Genomic DNA, 12,616 nt, shown 5'->3' on the forward strand with positions numbered 1-12,616 from the left:
GTGGATACCCAGCAGATATAATTTGACCTGTTCTTGAGAGTTATTGGTCACCAGGACATCAAGCTGCCTGCACCAAGAGCAGGTAATCAGGCATTTATGAGATAAGGATTGTACCAAACAAACATTTTTCCTATATATCAATTTTTTGACTGGTAGTTCTTGAAAAAAGAATTCCTACACTGGTATCATATCCATCATGTGAAACATACAGAAAACCAGGAATGCCAGGTACAAATAGTAGGCTTGTTCATTAACACTAGGAATGCCGAGTTCAAATCATGGAAATCTGGCGTTAAATTAGACAGTGGAGTTACAGCAGGCTTCAACTTCTGCACTGTATTCTGTGCTATGCAAATGAAAAATGCAAGATAAAATGGTCATAACACAACTGTTATATACCAAAGCAGACAAGAAGAATTACGTAAACATGTAGTCATGTTTACAGCAAAGGATTTTCCCGGGGTCGCAGGTCCAGATCTAGGAACCTGTCTAAACTTACTGAATTCGTTAAGTGCATATCTGTATACGCATGCAGCGAGCAGGCACAGATTACAACCACAGTGATCAGACCTAGAATTTAAATTCCTTCTTCTTTGATTTCCCTTCCTTTTCCTGCATCTTGCGCTTCCTTTTCTTCTCTGCCTGCGGTAGTTGATAACTTAAGTCGCATCAGTACATTCAGACAAATAGAAGATCAAAAATATATTATTTTAAAAGAAAAGTAAAAGCAGAAACAAACCTCTGCGACCATGTCACTGAAATCTTCCTTCTGATTTCGCAGCTTCTCTTCCTCTCGTGCCTCTTCATACCTGTGATATAAATCAAAATTGGATTAGAAAACACATTATCAGCATCCACTTTGATTGATCTATTAAGCATTTGTCACAAGTTCGCTTACTTGGCTGCCAAAACATCATCCATGACTTCCAACTCCTCTGGTTGTATGGTGACATCCACTTTGTCTGATTTTTGACCGCGCAGAAGATCAACCTGAGGAACAGATGCCACATGAAGCAATAAGCGCACAAAAAGTAGGTTAAGAGCAACGGTAATTACAGTCCTTCAGTAAAAAGTGCTTAATAATGTTAGGTTATAAAAACGAATGTCTTCAATAAATGAATCATCTAATAGGAGAATATCTTTACTGCAAAAGCGAAACCTCAATGGTGCTAATTCGTTAGAAAATCCATAAAATATCAAAGGCGTCTCACCCTTTTGACAGCTGTTTTGTCTTGTGTACCAAAAACATACCTGTCCCAGGGAAAGAATAACAAGATCAGCAACAACTCATGCACTTCGTACGTCAAAAGATTGGAAATGGCACAAATATAACGAGCTGGTATATTTATAATAGTGGTAAACGATCAAAACACATACGTGTGAGTTGTTCCAAGCAAAGTCCCTGGAGCAATCCTTTCTTCTTTCTCTTCAAGGACCTTTCACAAGACAACAGGAGAAAAAATTGATGAGTCCATCAGCTACGGAACAAAGCTCAGATAGGAATTTAATAGACAAAAAAAGAAAGAAAAAAAAGATTCCAGCTTCGGTAAAATATTACCTGATATAGTGGCTTTTCAGGCTCCTTTCTCTGTTGCTTCCTAAGGTCAATGACATCAGGCGTCTCCACACCAGTTGGAGTGCTGCATATGGAAGAAACATTAGATAACACGCAAAAACTGTCCAATCAACAAGAAAGGAGAGAACAGTAGACACCTTGAAAGGCTGTCAACGGATTGAATGCCTGCCTCCAACTCCTCTTCTTCCATCTGTTCCTCCTCTTCCTCTTCTTCCTCCTCCTCCTCCTCCTCCTCCAAGTCACCCCAGTGCTTGCTCCGGTCAACAGGTTCTTCCTACAATTGAACTCAATGAGTCCCAAAGTCAGTCTCATATGGTTAATAAGTTCTATGAACTCTATCATAGTCCATAGATGATATTCTGCAATGTCACTGCAAGGCTAAACAACTTCGGTTGTATGTACTATGAAATGAGGAAGTTAATATGCTAATTTTTTTTCTAAACTTAGCAGAAAATTATAACTCAAAACACTAAATTCAACAGATATGCAAAAATACCTCGTAATTAATTTGTTCCTGTTGTTGAAGCCCAAAAACATCGCCATATAACGGACGACCAGTCTGTCAAACAAAAAGCAACAGGTGATATCAGAAAGGAAAAAATAAGCAACGGTTTATGTTATTTGCAAGAAGGAAAATGCCAATCAAGAGCAAGTGAACCCACTTCATCAACAGGAGGTTTACCCCAACCTCCAGGGTGATAACCAAAGCTGGCACCAGGAGGAATAGGAGCATTTAGACCAGGTATTTTCAGATGTGGATAAGAAGGTGGAGGGCCATATCTCTGGACAAAACTAAATGCTGTCAGTTTACTTTGAAAATACAAGGCGTGGAAAACTAATAAAACCAATATGAGAGTCAAGCAACTGACCTGCATGTTAATAAGCCATGGGGGCGGGGCACCTTCAGGCATGCCTAGAGCTTCTTTGAGTTCTTGAGACAAGATACCAGGTTTCATTTCCCTCAGCTTCACCTGTCAAGTTGCAAAGGAGGCCAAGAGTCCAACCAAAATGGAAATACTATCAGAATATCGGAAACAGAAAAAAATATGCTCATGTGCATAAACACTTCCTGCAAAAGTTTACTTCAAGTAACTATAGTCGAAAAATCTAGAATTATGAATAGAAACTAATACTTCAATTTGTTTTATTTTTGTGTGTGTGTGCCGTTTTGGGGGGGGGGGAATACTTCAATTTGTTTCAAACATAATCAAAGAAAACCAAACCTGTTTCTTTTGAGACATGCCTAAACAGGGCATAAACAAGTGATTACTTTGGCATCTGTGTAGGTCTGATAAGAGTTTAAAATGTGCCTTTCAAGCATCTCATAAAATTTTGCAATTTGCTTGATCTTGGTTTTGTAAGAGATTCAGCAATGACGAAAACTATCCATAAACTGAAGATCCAAAACTCGAAACAGTCTAAATGTACAAAAAAGTAATATCAACCGCCTTTGATCAATCAAATTACTCAGCAGCATCACCTTTTCAACGCGATCATAAAAGTCAACTAAATCAGCTCAATCATCATGTACAATATGATGATGTACTGACAAGCTCAAAGCAATCTAATTGGCCTGTTTCTTACTAGTCCATGCAAACATCCTGGTCAATCTTGTCAAAGCAATCATATGGCCTAAAATATTTTGCTTTGCCAATTCCACTAGATCCAAAACTTCTTGCAGCATACTGAACACTCAAAAGCGAGATTTATAATTCATACAAAACCCCAAGAAGGGGAAGGTGAAATGACCGATGACAAATTCTCTCATGATAATCTTACATAATAACACATTCAGGTCCGGACAATAGTTCTTTATAAGTGAGTTTTGGCCCTAAGCACCAAGAATAATATATGTTGGCTTCTACATGTCATATGAAGATAGCAAAATATAGGCAATTAGTAAAGATCCTATCTGCCAATGGTCAGTCACTGTGAACAATGATCAGATAGTGAGCACATACATGGCGATCTTAAACCTAAGAAGAAGCAGGAGCAGAATGACACTCTATTGAGGAACAATAGATTCCATAGTTTTGACAGGTTGACATGGCCCAACAAACCAGAGTAAGAGAACAAATTTGAGTAAAATACACGAAAAAGTCAAACAATATAGTGCAGTGATTCAAGCATCTGATAATCCAAGTTCCAACTTTCCAAAATTAGCTTTTTTTTTTCTGAAAAACTCAGTCTCTTTCTGAAGGTAGGGAAATATGTAAAAGTTTCTTGAAATACTAGAACTCATGCACAAACACTCAAAAATAGACTTACAAAACTTCTGAATACACAAAGAAGCAACCACAAACCCTCATAATTAAGCCAGATTTTTTGTTAGAAAGGCCATAATGGCCTAGCTTCACAATAAGCATTGAGATGCATAGATCCCTAAGAGTAATTTTAACATGACATAAAATTGTAGACACAGGACTATCTACAGTTGAGTAGCACATTTTAGGAAAAAAACCAACTTTTTTGTCCAGGTTCCAGAACATACAAAAGCTTTTAGTCAACATACAAAGAATATTAAATATGATGATGTTCCACAGCTGTAACTCAATTAGTAGGAAAAACATTTAAAGGCCTTACGATTTATAAAAAGTATGCGTCTGATTTGATAATGTTGCAAAGGCCAGATGCATGAAGCAAGTACCTCGGCCAGATATGAGGAGGAAAAAAAATGGAAAATAGGGATTAAAAAAAACACGTTGGAAAAGAATATCATCCACCATGTCCCACAGGTTTTTTGTACGAAGTGTGCAAATTTTATATGCTGCTGCTGCAAGGGCTAGACAAATGAAGCCAGTATCTCAAATGGATGGGCAGGAGGAAAAAGGGGCATTACAGTATATATTAGATCAGAAAAAAATTTACCATGCCTTACAGGTAGAACAGCTAGTTTTATAACATAAAGATTGAAGCATTCTGAACTATCTTGAGTTACCATGAATCATGGCAAGTCAAATGCACTTTAGAAAAATAAATCAAAATATCAAGTTCTTCTTTCTCTGATCTTTTGGCTATAGATTAGATGGAAAAAGTTTTGCAAGCTGCTGGATTTATCTATATGACCTCTCAGATTTTACTGAGTCAAAGACTTGAATTTGGCATGGCCAGGCTTGAGATCTGGCATATGTAGTTGAGCTGATTGAGTTATTTGATAATGTGACTTGGCAGCAACCTAAAAAGCTATTTTTCATATATATTATCCTCTGGAACACCAGATTCTTTTTCCTCTCAGGCCTGTAAATCTATACATCAACCCCAGCACAACAAAATAACAAATGACACTGGGTAATTCAATCTTCAGGCTTGGGTTGTTCGAAAAGAACAAGATTGGTAAAAAATTTTCAGAATCTCATCCACATCCTCTTCAAAACTACAATTTCTCTCTATTAAATGATGAGTTGAAGCATATATCACAGGATAAGCATTAGTATCTGAACATGTTTCAGAGTGAATCACATTGATCTGATCCTCATATTTTCACATAAGAGATTTTTGATCTTACTAAATCTGACCTTACTAAATTGATCAAACAGTGGCAGGTATCAGAAATTCTACTTAGAGAAAGATATATTTTAAAAAAATGCATCCAAAAAAGGGCACCCCAGGCTTGACGCTTTTCCCTTCTTATCCAGGAAGATTTTGGAGTAAAAAAGCCTTCCTTTATGAAGACATGTAGCATGGTATTACGTGACGCAATTTGATGACGGAAGATATAATGAGTGAGATTTTGCATAATAGTGGCTCTATGACTTTAGATAAGAAAGAAATAGTTTACTGGAATTTTCCTACCAGAATTGTTAAGCTGTTTTCTGAAATATTAGAGAGAGAGAGAGAGAGTAGCAAAGAGTAAAGTAGCATTTCTCAGGACCTTTTTCTTTTCCAATCTAATGTGAACATTGATTTTACGAGTGGGTTTCTGCTAGTTCCAGGTTTTTTTTAAATACCCTACAAACATGTACTAGTAAGACTATCATCCACTAACCAGAAGCTTCTCACTTTGAGTGACCAAACTTTTGATTTCAGTTTATGTAATGGGTAGCAATAAAAGATATTACTCAGAGGAGCGATATAAGTTTTCAAATAATATGCTAAAAAATGATGGAGGGTGTTATGTATTCTCTAAGGCATATTTGGCACTGCCTTGTTTAAAGTATAATTACCATCACCAACCTCCAACCCCTACCTTCATTAAAAAAACAAGGGAGTGCTTTTTTCAGTTTTGGGAAAGAATAGGCAATTATTTTGCATTCATTATAGCAAATAATATATTTTTGAAAAAATAAAGGTGTACAAATGAACATCTTGAGGTAATCACTTCAGAAGATTAAGTTCATCAAGATTGTAAAAAGAATTGGTAGAAAGAATAAGCAAATATTACAGGTAAAGGAAAGCAATTAAATAGGACTTGCATTACTCTCAAGTCCTCATATTCTAACAATTTAATTATATGAAAGAATATTAAGTACCTCAAACTCTTTTCCTTCATGGTATAGATCACCGTGTGTAGTCAGCTTTGGTTTTGTCTGATATTTGAAAAAGGCATCATGCAGAACCTGCAAAACGAAACAATATTTTAGGTATGAACAGTTTTCCCAGATCAATAGGTTTTCCTAGATCAAACTGTAAGAAACATCTCATTTCATATTTTTGCCAGATGGCATCAAAGGAATTCAACGACATCTATATAATGATATTATATTGTACACCATTACACCACAGAGAGGTTTGAGACTCATCGGATAACATAAGTAAACTAGAAAGATGAAGAAACCTGGTAATCTATATCCATCTTTCCCATCTTTGGTTGCATGCGCTCACGCTGCTTCTGTTTCAGCTTCTTGCTGTCCTCTTTCTCAATGTATGCCTGAAAAATGACCATGAAAAAGAATGAGGAAATGATTCACACTAAACAAACAATTCAAAGAAAAAAATCAGCATTGACATAAAGCAAAAGGTGTCAATTCTATGCTTGCTTTAATATATACTAAAAGGCCATTAGGATATGGTGCTAATTTCACCCTCAGCAAAGTTTGGCATATCGTAAACTTCATTAAGGTTAAACAACACAAGAATGAAGCATGATTTCTGCCTATTGCAACTAAGATCCTGAAACTTTAGTGAAATAATTTTTCTTATCACCTGTCTTAAACTTTAGTGAAATAATTTTTCTTATCACCTGTCTTATTTTTTCTATTCCTGTCGCAGCAATGAAGTCAGGAAGTTGAAAAGGCTGCTTCTCGATACCTCGCTTTCCCTGCAAACAATTGGAAGAGCACATAAAAACAGAAATTAAGAAAATGTCACACTTAATATTGTAGCTTATTCTACTCAGAATGCGGTGTAACATCTCAAAATATCTGCAATATCAAAAAGAAGATATCTCAGTTTGAGTCCATGCATAATGATTCTGACTTTTAAGTAACAGTCCATGTGCATAATTTTAAGTAACTGAAACCAGGATGTCAAAAATTTTGTATTCCTTCAATTTAGATAGATGCAGAATCTAGTCTAGACCTTATTAATTTCGCAGAAGGGGAATTATATGCATCTAACTACATCCCACCACCCTATCAATATATTAAAAGAGAGACCCTTCAAAGGTCCCTCAGGCAAACACCACCATGTCCTGGCTCCTCGTATGTTACAGCTGGTTCCCTGCAAGAATTACATATATGTATAAGAGGGGCGAAACCTTATCGACTTTATCTTCCCTCACCCCCTTATCTGACCACTCCAAAAGTATATACACACCTCTTGTAAAGATGTAAATTAGGATCTTCTAACATTCATGTCAGAGGGTGAGACTCACCTGTAAGAATTTCCGCTTCTGACTCCAGTGCCTTGGAACAGGTACAGTATTCCGATATGATTTCAGATACACCAGAAGTTTTGGATCTGCTGCTGTTGCATCCCATACCTTCAAAAAACAAACAAATAAGAAAAATATTAGTCAGAAGTAAAAGTCTCACAAATGCCTAGCAGAGATAATCTAATGCCACCACTAAAGCAACAGAACTTTGACTTGAACATACAAATTACTGAACTCATAACTAAAATTATTAGGTTCGGTGAGATGACAACATTGGCAGGATAGATCAAATTACTCTGTGCTACTCTATCAAAAGATTGGTGACCCAAGACAATGGATAAGGTACATCTGCTGTTGCAGAAAGTTGATAATGCCCAATAACTCATATAATCCTCCAAATTATGAAAAGGATCTTTACAAAAGGATCATAGCAAATGCAATGATAGAAAAGTATCTAGAATGCTTAATCACAATTTGGGTTTCGCTCTATGGATCTTCATCCTCAAGTGATTTCTTATTTAGGGAAAATGCTTACTAAGAAGTATCATAGTTTATTGGAGGTGAATTAAAGCATGTCTCCAGGAAGTCCATGGACAACAAGCAACATGCAAAAATTCCTCCTTAACTGATTTCAGCTAATCCACCAGCTAAATCACCTAGTGGACCCAGGGTACCCATATTGATCCATAAAGCATCTCAAGCAAGCTTGATAACTCCATGCTCATCTACAACCTCCAGCTCACAAGTAGTATTGGTGGAATCCCCCTTTTGATGACTCATACAACAAAAATGCACAATTAGACTTATGTCCCTTTAAGCACACTAACAACGATTATAACATACCTTAGAGAACAAAGGATGCACATTTAAATTTTCACCAAAAAAAGATGCATATTTAATGGACTAATTCTAAGCAATAAAGGAGCATTTGAGAGGAAATACGTGCAGTGGCTAACAAACTGTTTCCTAACAAACACAAGTTCTATGATAGCTGGAAGTGAGAAACTTTTCAGATTTATTTTGAAACTCGGCTGCTCTACTTTAAAAGTTGCACCAAAAATTTGAAAATATAACATAAATAATACAGCCGCTCAAATCTATCCCAGCTAAAAAATTATGCAAGCATGGATTTATTAATTTGTAAGTATTTTAGCAGAAGTTTCATTCCCTTTATAGAACTATGTAGAAAGAAAAAAACGGTCCAGCAGACGTTACATAATAAAATAGCTTATTCTCCCAATTTTAATAAGATAAAAATCTTCATGCGAGAAATATAACTGAAGGAACCAAAATTGTTAACAATTCTGCATCCTACAAAGCAAATTTGACATGCAGTTGTCAAAATATATATGCACGCATACGCGTGCGCGGGAGGGAGAGGAGGGAGAGAGAGAGAGAAATGCATATAAGATACCTCAACAACATCAGGCCTTGAGCATATCTGTTTCAGCTCAGCAATTTTCATTCTCCTTTGCAGCTGCAAAATGTGCAACAACTTGAGCTTTATGGAATTAAGAAAGAAACAATGAAACAACTTAAGCAAAACTGACCTTTTTCTTTTTGTTAGATAGCCCCTTCTCCTTCTGCTGAGCATCCTGCTCTTCCTCCTCGGAATCAGAATCCCCCATCTTCTTAGATGCTGCATTTGCAGCAGCCTCATCCTTTTTGGCATCATCCTGTAAGAACACAAAAAAGAATGAGTTAAAGCAACTATTCCTCCTCAAACTAAAAGTTTTGCACTCTGTCCCCTCACATACCTCTGAACTAGCAGCGGAATCTTGGAAACTGAACTTCGCAAAAACGTTCTTGAAGTCTTCAAGAAAACTTTCTTCTATATCAGCCTTCTCAGGAACATACTCTACTTCAACGGAAACCTCAACCTAATACGCATCAGAAATATATCGCCATGAGAGATGAAGATTTCATAAAAAATAACGCAGCGATCTATAAAACACTTTCCAGAAGCAATTTAAGTAGGTCAATCACGGTTGGACCGACATCAAGAAACCAGATCAAGAATTCTGAAAGAAACCACTAAAAATTAAACAAGAAACCCTAATCCTTGTGTAAATACCACAACAAGACATTGGATCGATTGAAAACTATGCCAATTCTTGAAATACTAGCAGAAATGATGGATGAATTGAAAAAGAGAAACCCTAACCGTCTGGATTGGATAAACCAGGAGGGAGGGTGAGTGTAGAGAGATACCTCGGGGCCGGGATCGGTGTTCTCCTTCGCCTCGTCCTGGGCTCCGCCGCCGCCGCCGCCTCCTTCGCTCTCGTCGCCGCCGGCGTCGGCGGAGAGGGACGAGGCCTTGTTGTTCTTCTTCTGCTTCCTCCGTCGCCGGCGCCGCTCGCTCTCGCGAGCCTTCTTCTTCTCGGCCTCCGCTGCAGATCCCCCGTTGCTGGGGGGCTCCGCATTCCGGCCACCGTTGGGGTAGGGTATCTCCATGGACGTTTCGGCGGCAGTCATGGCCAAGAGAACGGAGGTAACGAGACGAAGAACGCCTCTTGGATCCCCTTTATTTTGGAATCGTTTTCCTTTTTTTTTTTTCTTGACTAAAATATCAAAGGCGGATGGATTGGTGTTGGTTTTAAGAGGTCTCTTGAACCACCAGGATCACAGAAGACATTATTTTCTACACTGTATGAACCATGTTGTCATTACATGCATGCAACTGATTAAAAGTGCTTATTTCCATAAGCTGCATTTATTAAGCACTTATTTTGATACATTGCCATAGAAACATATGGCTATAATTATCTGCATGCACAGCTACATGATGCACACAATTAGAAAATATTTTTTCCAAAATAAGAGCTTGATGAATGAGGTACATAAAAACGAGCATATATGATTGATGTGGTACACCACTGTATAATGCGCATGGTGTAAGATATAATTTTATTAGCCAGTTGTGATTATTATATGCCGCTAAGAGTGCAACGCCTAAAATAAAATGCATGCAAAAGAAAATGTTGAAATGAGAATGTTTTATCATCAGTTGTAAGACGATGAACCCGCAGTCACATTCTATTTGTGGAATGAGCTATTCTTGGTTTTCAATAGCAATAGATGCGATTTTTTTTATTTATGAATTTTTTACATGCGTTCTTTTTTTTCCTTGATGAAAGTTTAAAGGACGGAGCAGGGATTGTCTTGTTTAACTTAAAAGCCGGTTTATTTAAAGGTAAGCCGTAGGTGATGATTAACATACAAGATGAGGCCCTCGAGGGTTGGGGCACCAGAGCTTGAACATAACAAGAGGGCCATCCTTTTTTTTTTTCGGTAGCGAAATGGATCATATCTGATTCAGGTTTAGCACATATCTCTATGCAAATCTACAGGTCAGTGCCGCACATCAGATAAGGTTAATGCTTAGGTAGCTGTCCCCTTAAAGTTAGTATTATCATTAGTCAGAGAGAAGTTTTGCCAAGGATTCTCCATTAGGTGTCTACAGAGGTGATTTTACATGACCTTAAATCTAAACACTACTTTTGTAATGCTTTTAAGAGACTATCTGGGTGGAAAGGGATTCGGCTACTGTGAATATTACTTGGATCTCTAAACCTTCTTCATGCAGGTATAAAACTCCTCTGTTATCTCACAGTCTTTCATGGAAAGAAGTGGCCAATCTGCTCAGGGTGACGCATAGTAAAAGAGCTGGTAATCAAGCTGCCGATTGGCACGCCTCATATGCTCTTCAACATGATTTTCTTTTTATTCAGAGAGGTGATCCAATCCATCCAGAGGAGTTGTATATTTTACGGGCCGATGCTTATGGCGTTCAGTTTCCAGGGGGATGACTCGCTCTGTTTTTGTTTTATGCAGTAGGCTTTGTGTTGATGTATGTATGTAGCCGTTGTATGGCACTGCAGATAACCCATCCAAAACCTTCGGTGTTCTGGAAGGATATTCTTATGGTATTCTTTCCACTCAACCTGGACCATAGACTAGAACTCATTAAGGCTTTATGCGTGCTGCATGGCTCGATCATCTGGGAGAAGCTTATGCGTTCGCAAATTTACGTTGTTTTTTTTAGTAGTTAGTATTTAAAGGATTTAATTTGATGCATGAATTGAATTTCCAAAATAGTAATTAGATCAGATGTTGCACACCAAGCATTTGCTGAAGTAGCATGACCTCTCGCCTCCGTGGTATTACCTGTCACCTCTTGGACAGAAGGTTGGAGATTTGGTTCTGAGAAGCATCTTCCCTTGCTTCATCCCCCATTTTACGTAATCCTTAGTTCCGTGAGTTTAAGCTCAATCTCCCGTTTAAGCGAGATCGGGTGGGTTTAAGGATTACGGTGGCTCTGCCCTCCTTTACTCACAAAAAAAAAAAATGACAACACAAAACAAAAGAAGACCAGATTTTTCTTCACTTATGTAGATTTCTTTGGATGATTCCAAATTTGCTCCATGTAGTACCTTAATTTGTCTAACAAGAATTCTCAGATGATGCATCCACCTTTTCTCCTGAATCCAAGCGGCGTTATGCAGTGGCCATGAACTTGAAATAATTAACCAGGAGGTTTAAAATCGGCTACAAAATGCTGTTCGCTCAAAAGAAAATTAACTATGAAATATTCTTAAAACATTTCTTGTACTGTTGGGCCAGTGTGACTACGAAGGCTTTTTAAAAACTAGGAGTTATTAATTTCCTCTTGATCAAGCTTGCAATGTCCATATAGCTTAAACCAATTTCAATCCAGTTTCAAGCTTATTCTAGTCGCATACAACAATGGTAAAAGGTTTCCGGATGCTAAGCAAACACAGCCAGAATTTTCGAGAAACTAATTCTGGGAGTAACAGAGGGCAACATGGAGCTGCTCCACAGGGCACACAGAAAGACCAATGGAAGCCATCAGGAAACAAGCTCTTTCCCAGGGGATTGGATCTTCAGTACCTTGCTCGGCATACCATTCTGACTGTTGCCTTTACCGAAAGTGGAATAACCGAATAAGCGAACGTAGTCTTACCTCTTTAGGCTAGAAGCAGCTTTGGTTATGTCCATCAGAAAAAGCTCGACAAGAGGGAGAAGGCTAGTAATGAGAATCAAAAAGTAAAACACCAGACAATAGACATGCTTGCTTTGTTTTTTGCCGTCGTAACAATGGAAATTGTTCTTTTTTTAAAAAAAAGCAGAGTTGTTTTGTAGGCCATGGAGCACCAAATAATTAGGCACAAGATTTAAAGAGTATATGTAAGCCAAGGCCGTGGTGG

General features: G+C 37.8%; 1 protein-coding gene across 2 annotated transcripts; it reads right to left on the reverse strand.

The window, feature by feature from the left end:
• Nucleotides 1–222: 222 nt before the first annotated feature.
• Nucleotides 223–10,031, reverse strand: LOC103698069 (uncharacterized). 2 transcript variants are annotated; one of them, XM_008780035.5, is made up of 18 exons: nucleotides 9,600–10,031; nucleotides 9,146–9,268; nucleotides 8,939–9,064; nucleotides 8,803–8,865; nucleotides 7,389–7,496; nucleotides 6,756–6,833; nucleotides 6,351–6,443; nucleotides 6,046–6,132; nucleotides 2,446–2,547; nucleotides 2,239–2,358; nucleotides 2,073–2,135; nucleotides 1,714–1,850; nucleotides 1,559–1,640; nucleotides 1,378–1,436; nucleotides 1,212–1,251; nucleotides 899–990; nucleotides 740–809; nucleotides 223–642 (listed from the first exon to the last, which is right to left on the reverse strand). In XM_008780035.5, the coding sequence occupies exons 1-18, from the start codon at nucleotides 9,861–9,863 to the stop codon at nucleotides 571–573; spliced, it is 1,779 nt and encodes a 592-aa protein (XP_008778257.2). In that variant the 5' UTR covers nucleotides 9,864–10,031; the 3' UTR covers nucleotides 223–570. The 2 variants fall into 2 exon arrangements, with proteins under 2 accessions (XP_008778257.2, XP_089782034.1); XM_089925908.1 differs by having other exon boundaries at nucleotides 1,714–1,954; nucleotides 9,600–10,024.
• Between the last annotated feature and the right edge of the window lie 2,585 nt (nucleotides 10,032–12,616).

Source organism: Phoenix dactylifera, chromosome 10 (genome assembly GCF_051530095.1).
Source record: "Phoenix dactylifera cultivar Ajwa chromosome 10, Ajwa_hap1_PhDact_Kaust_v1.1, whole genome shotgun sequence".
In the NCBI taxonomy this organism is placed as follows: Eukaryota; Viridiplantae; Streptophyta; class Magnoliopsida; order Arecales; family Arecaceae; genus Phoenix; species Phoenix dactylifera.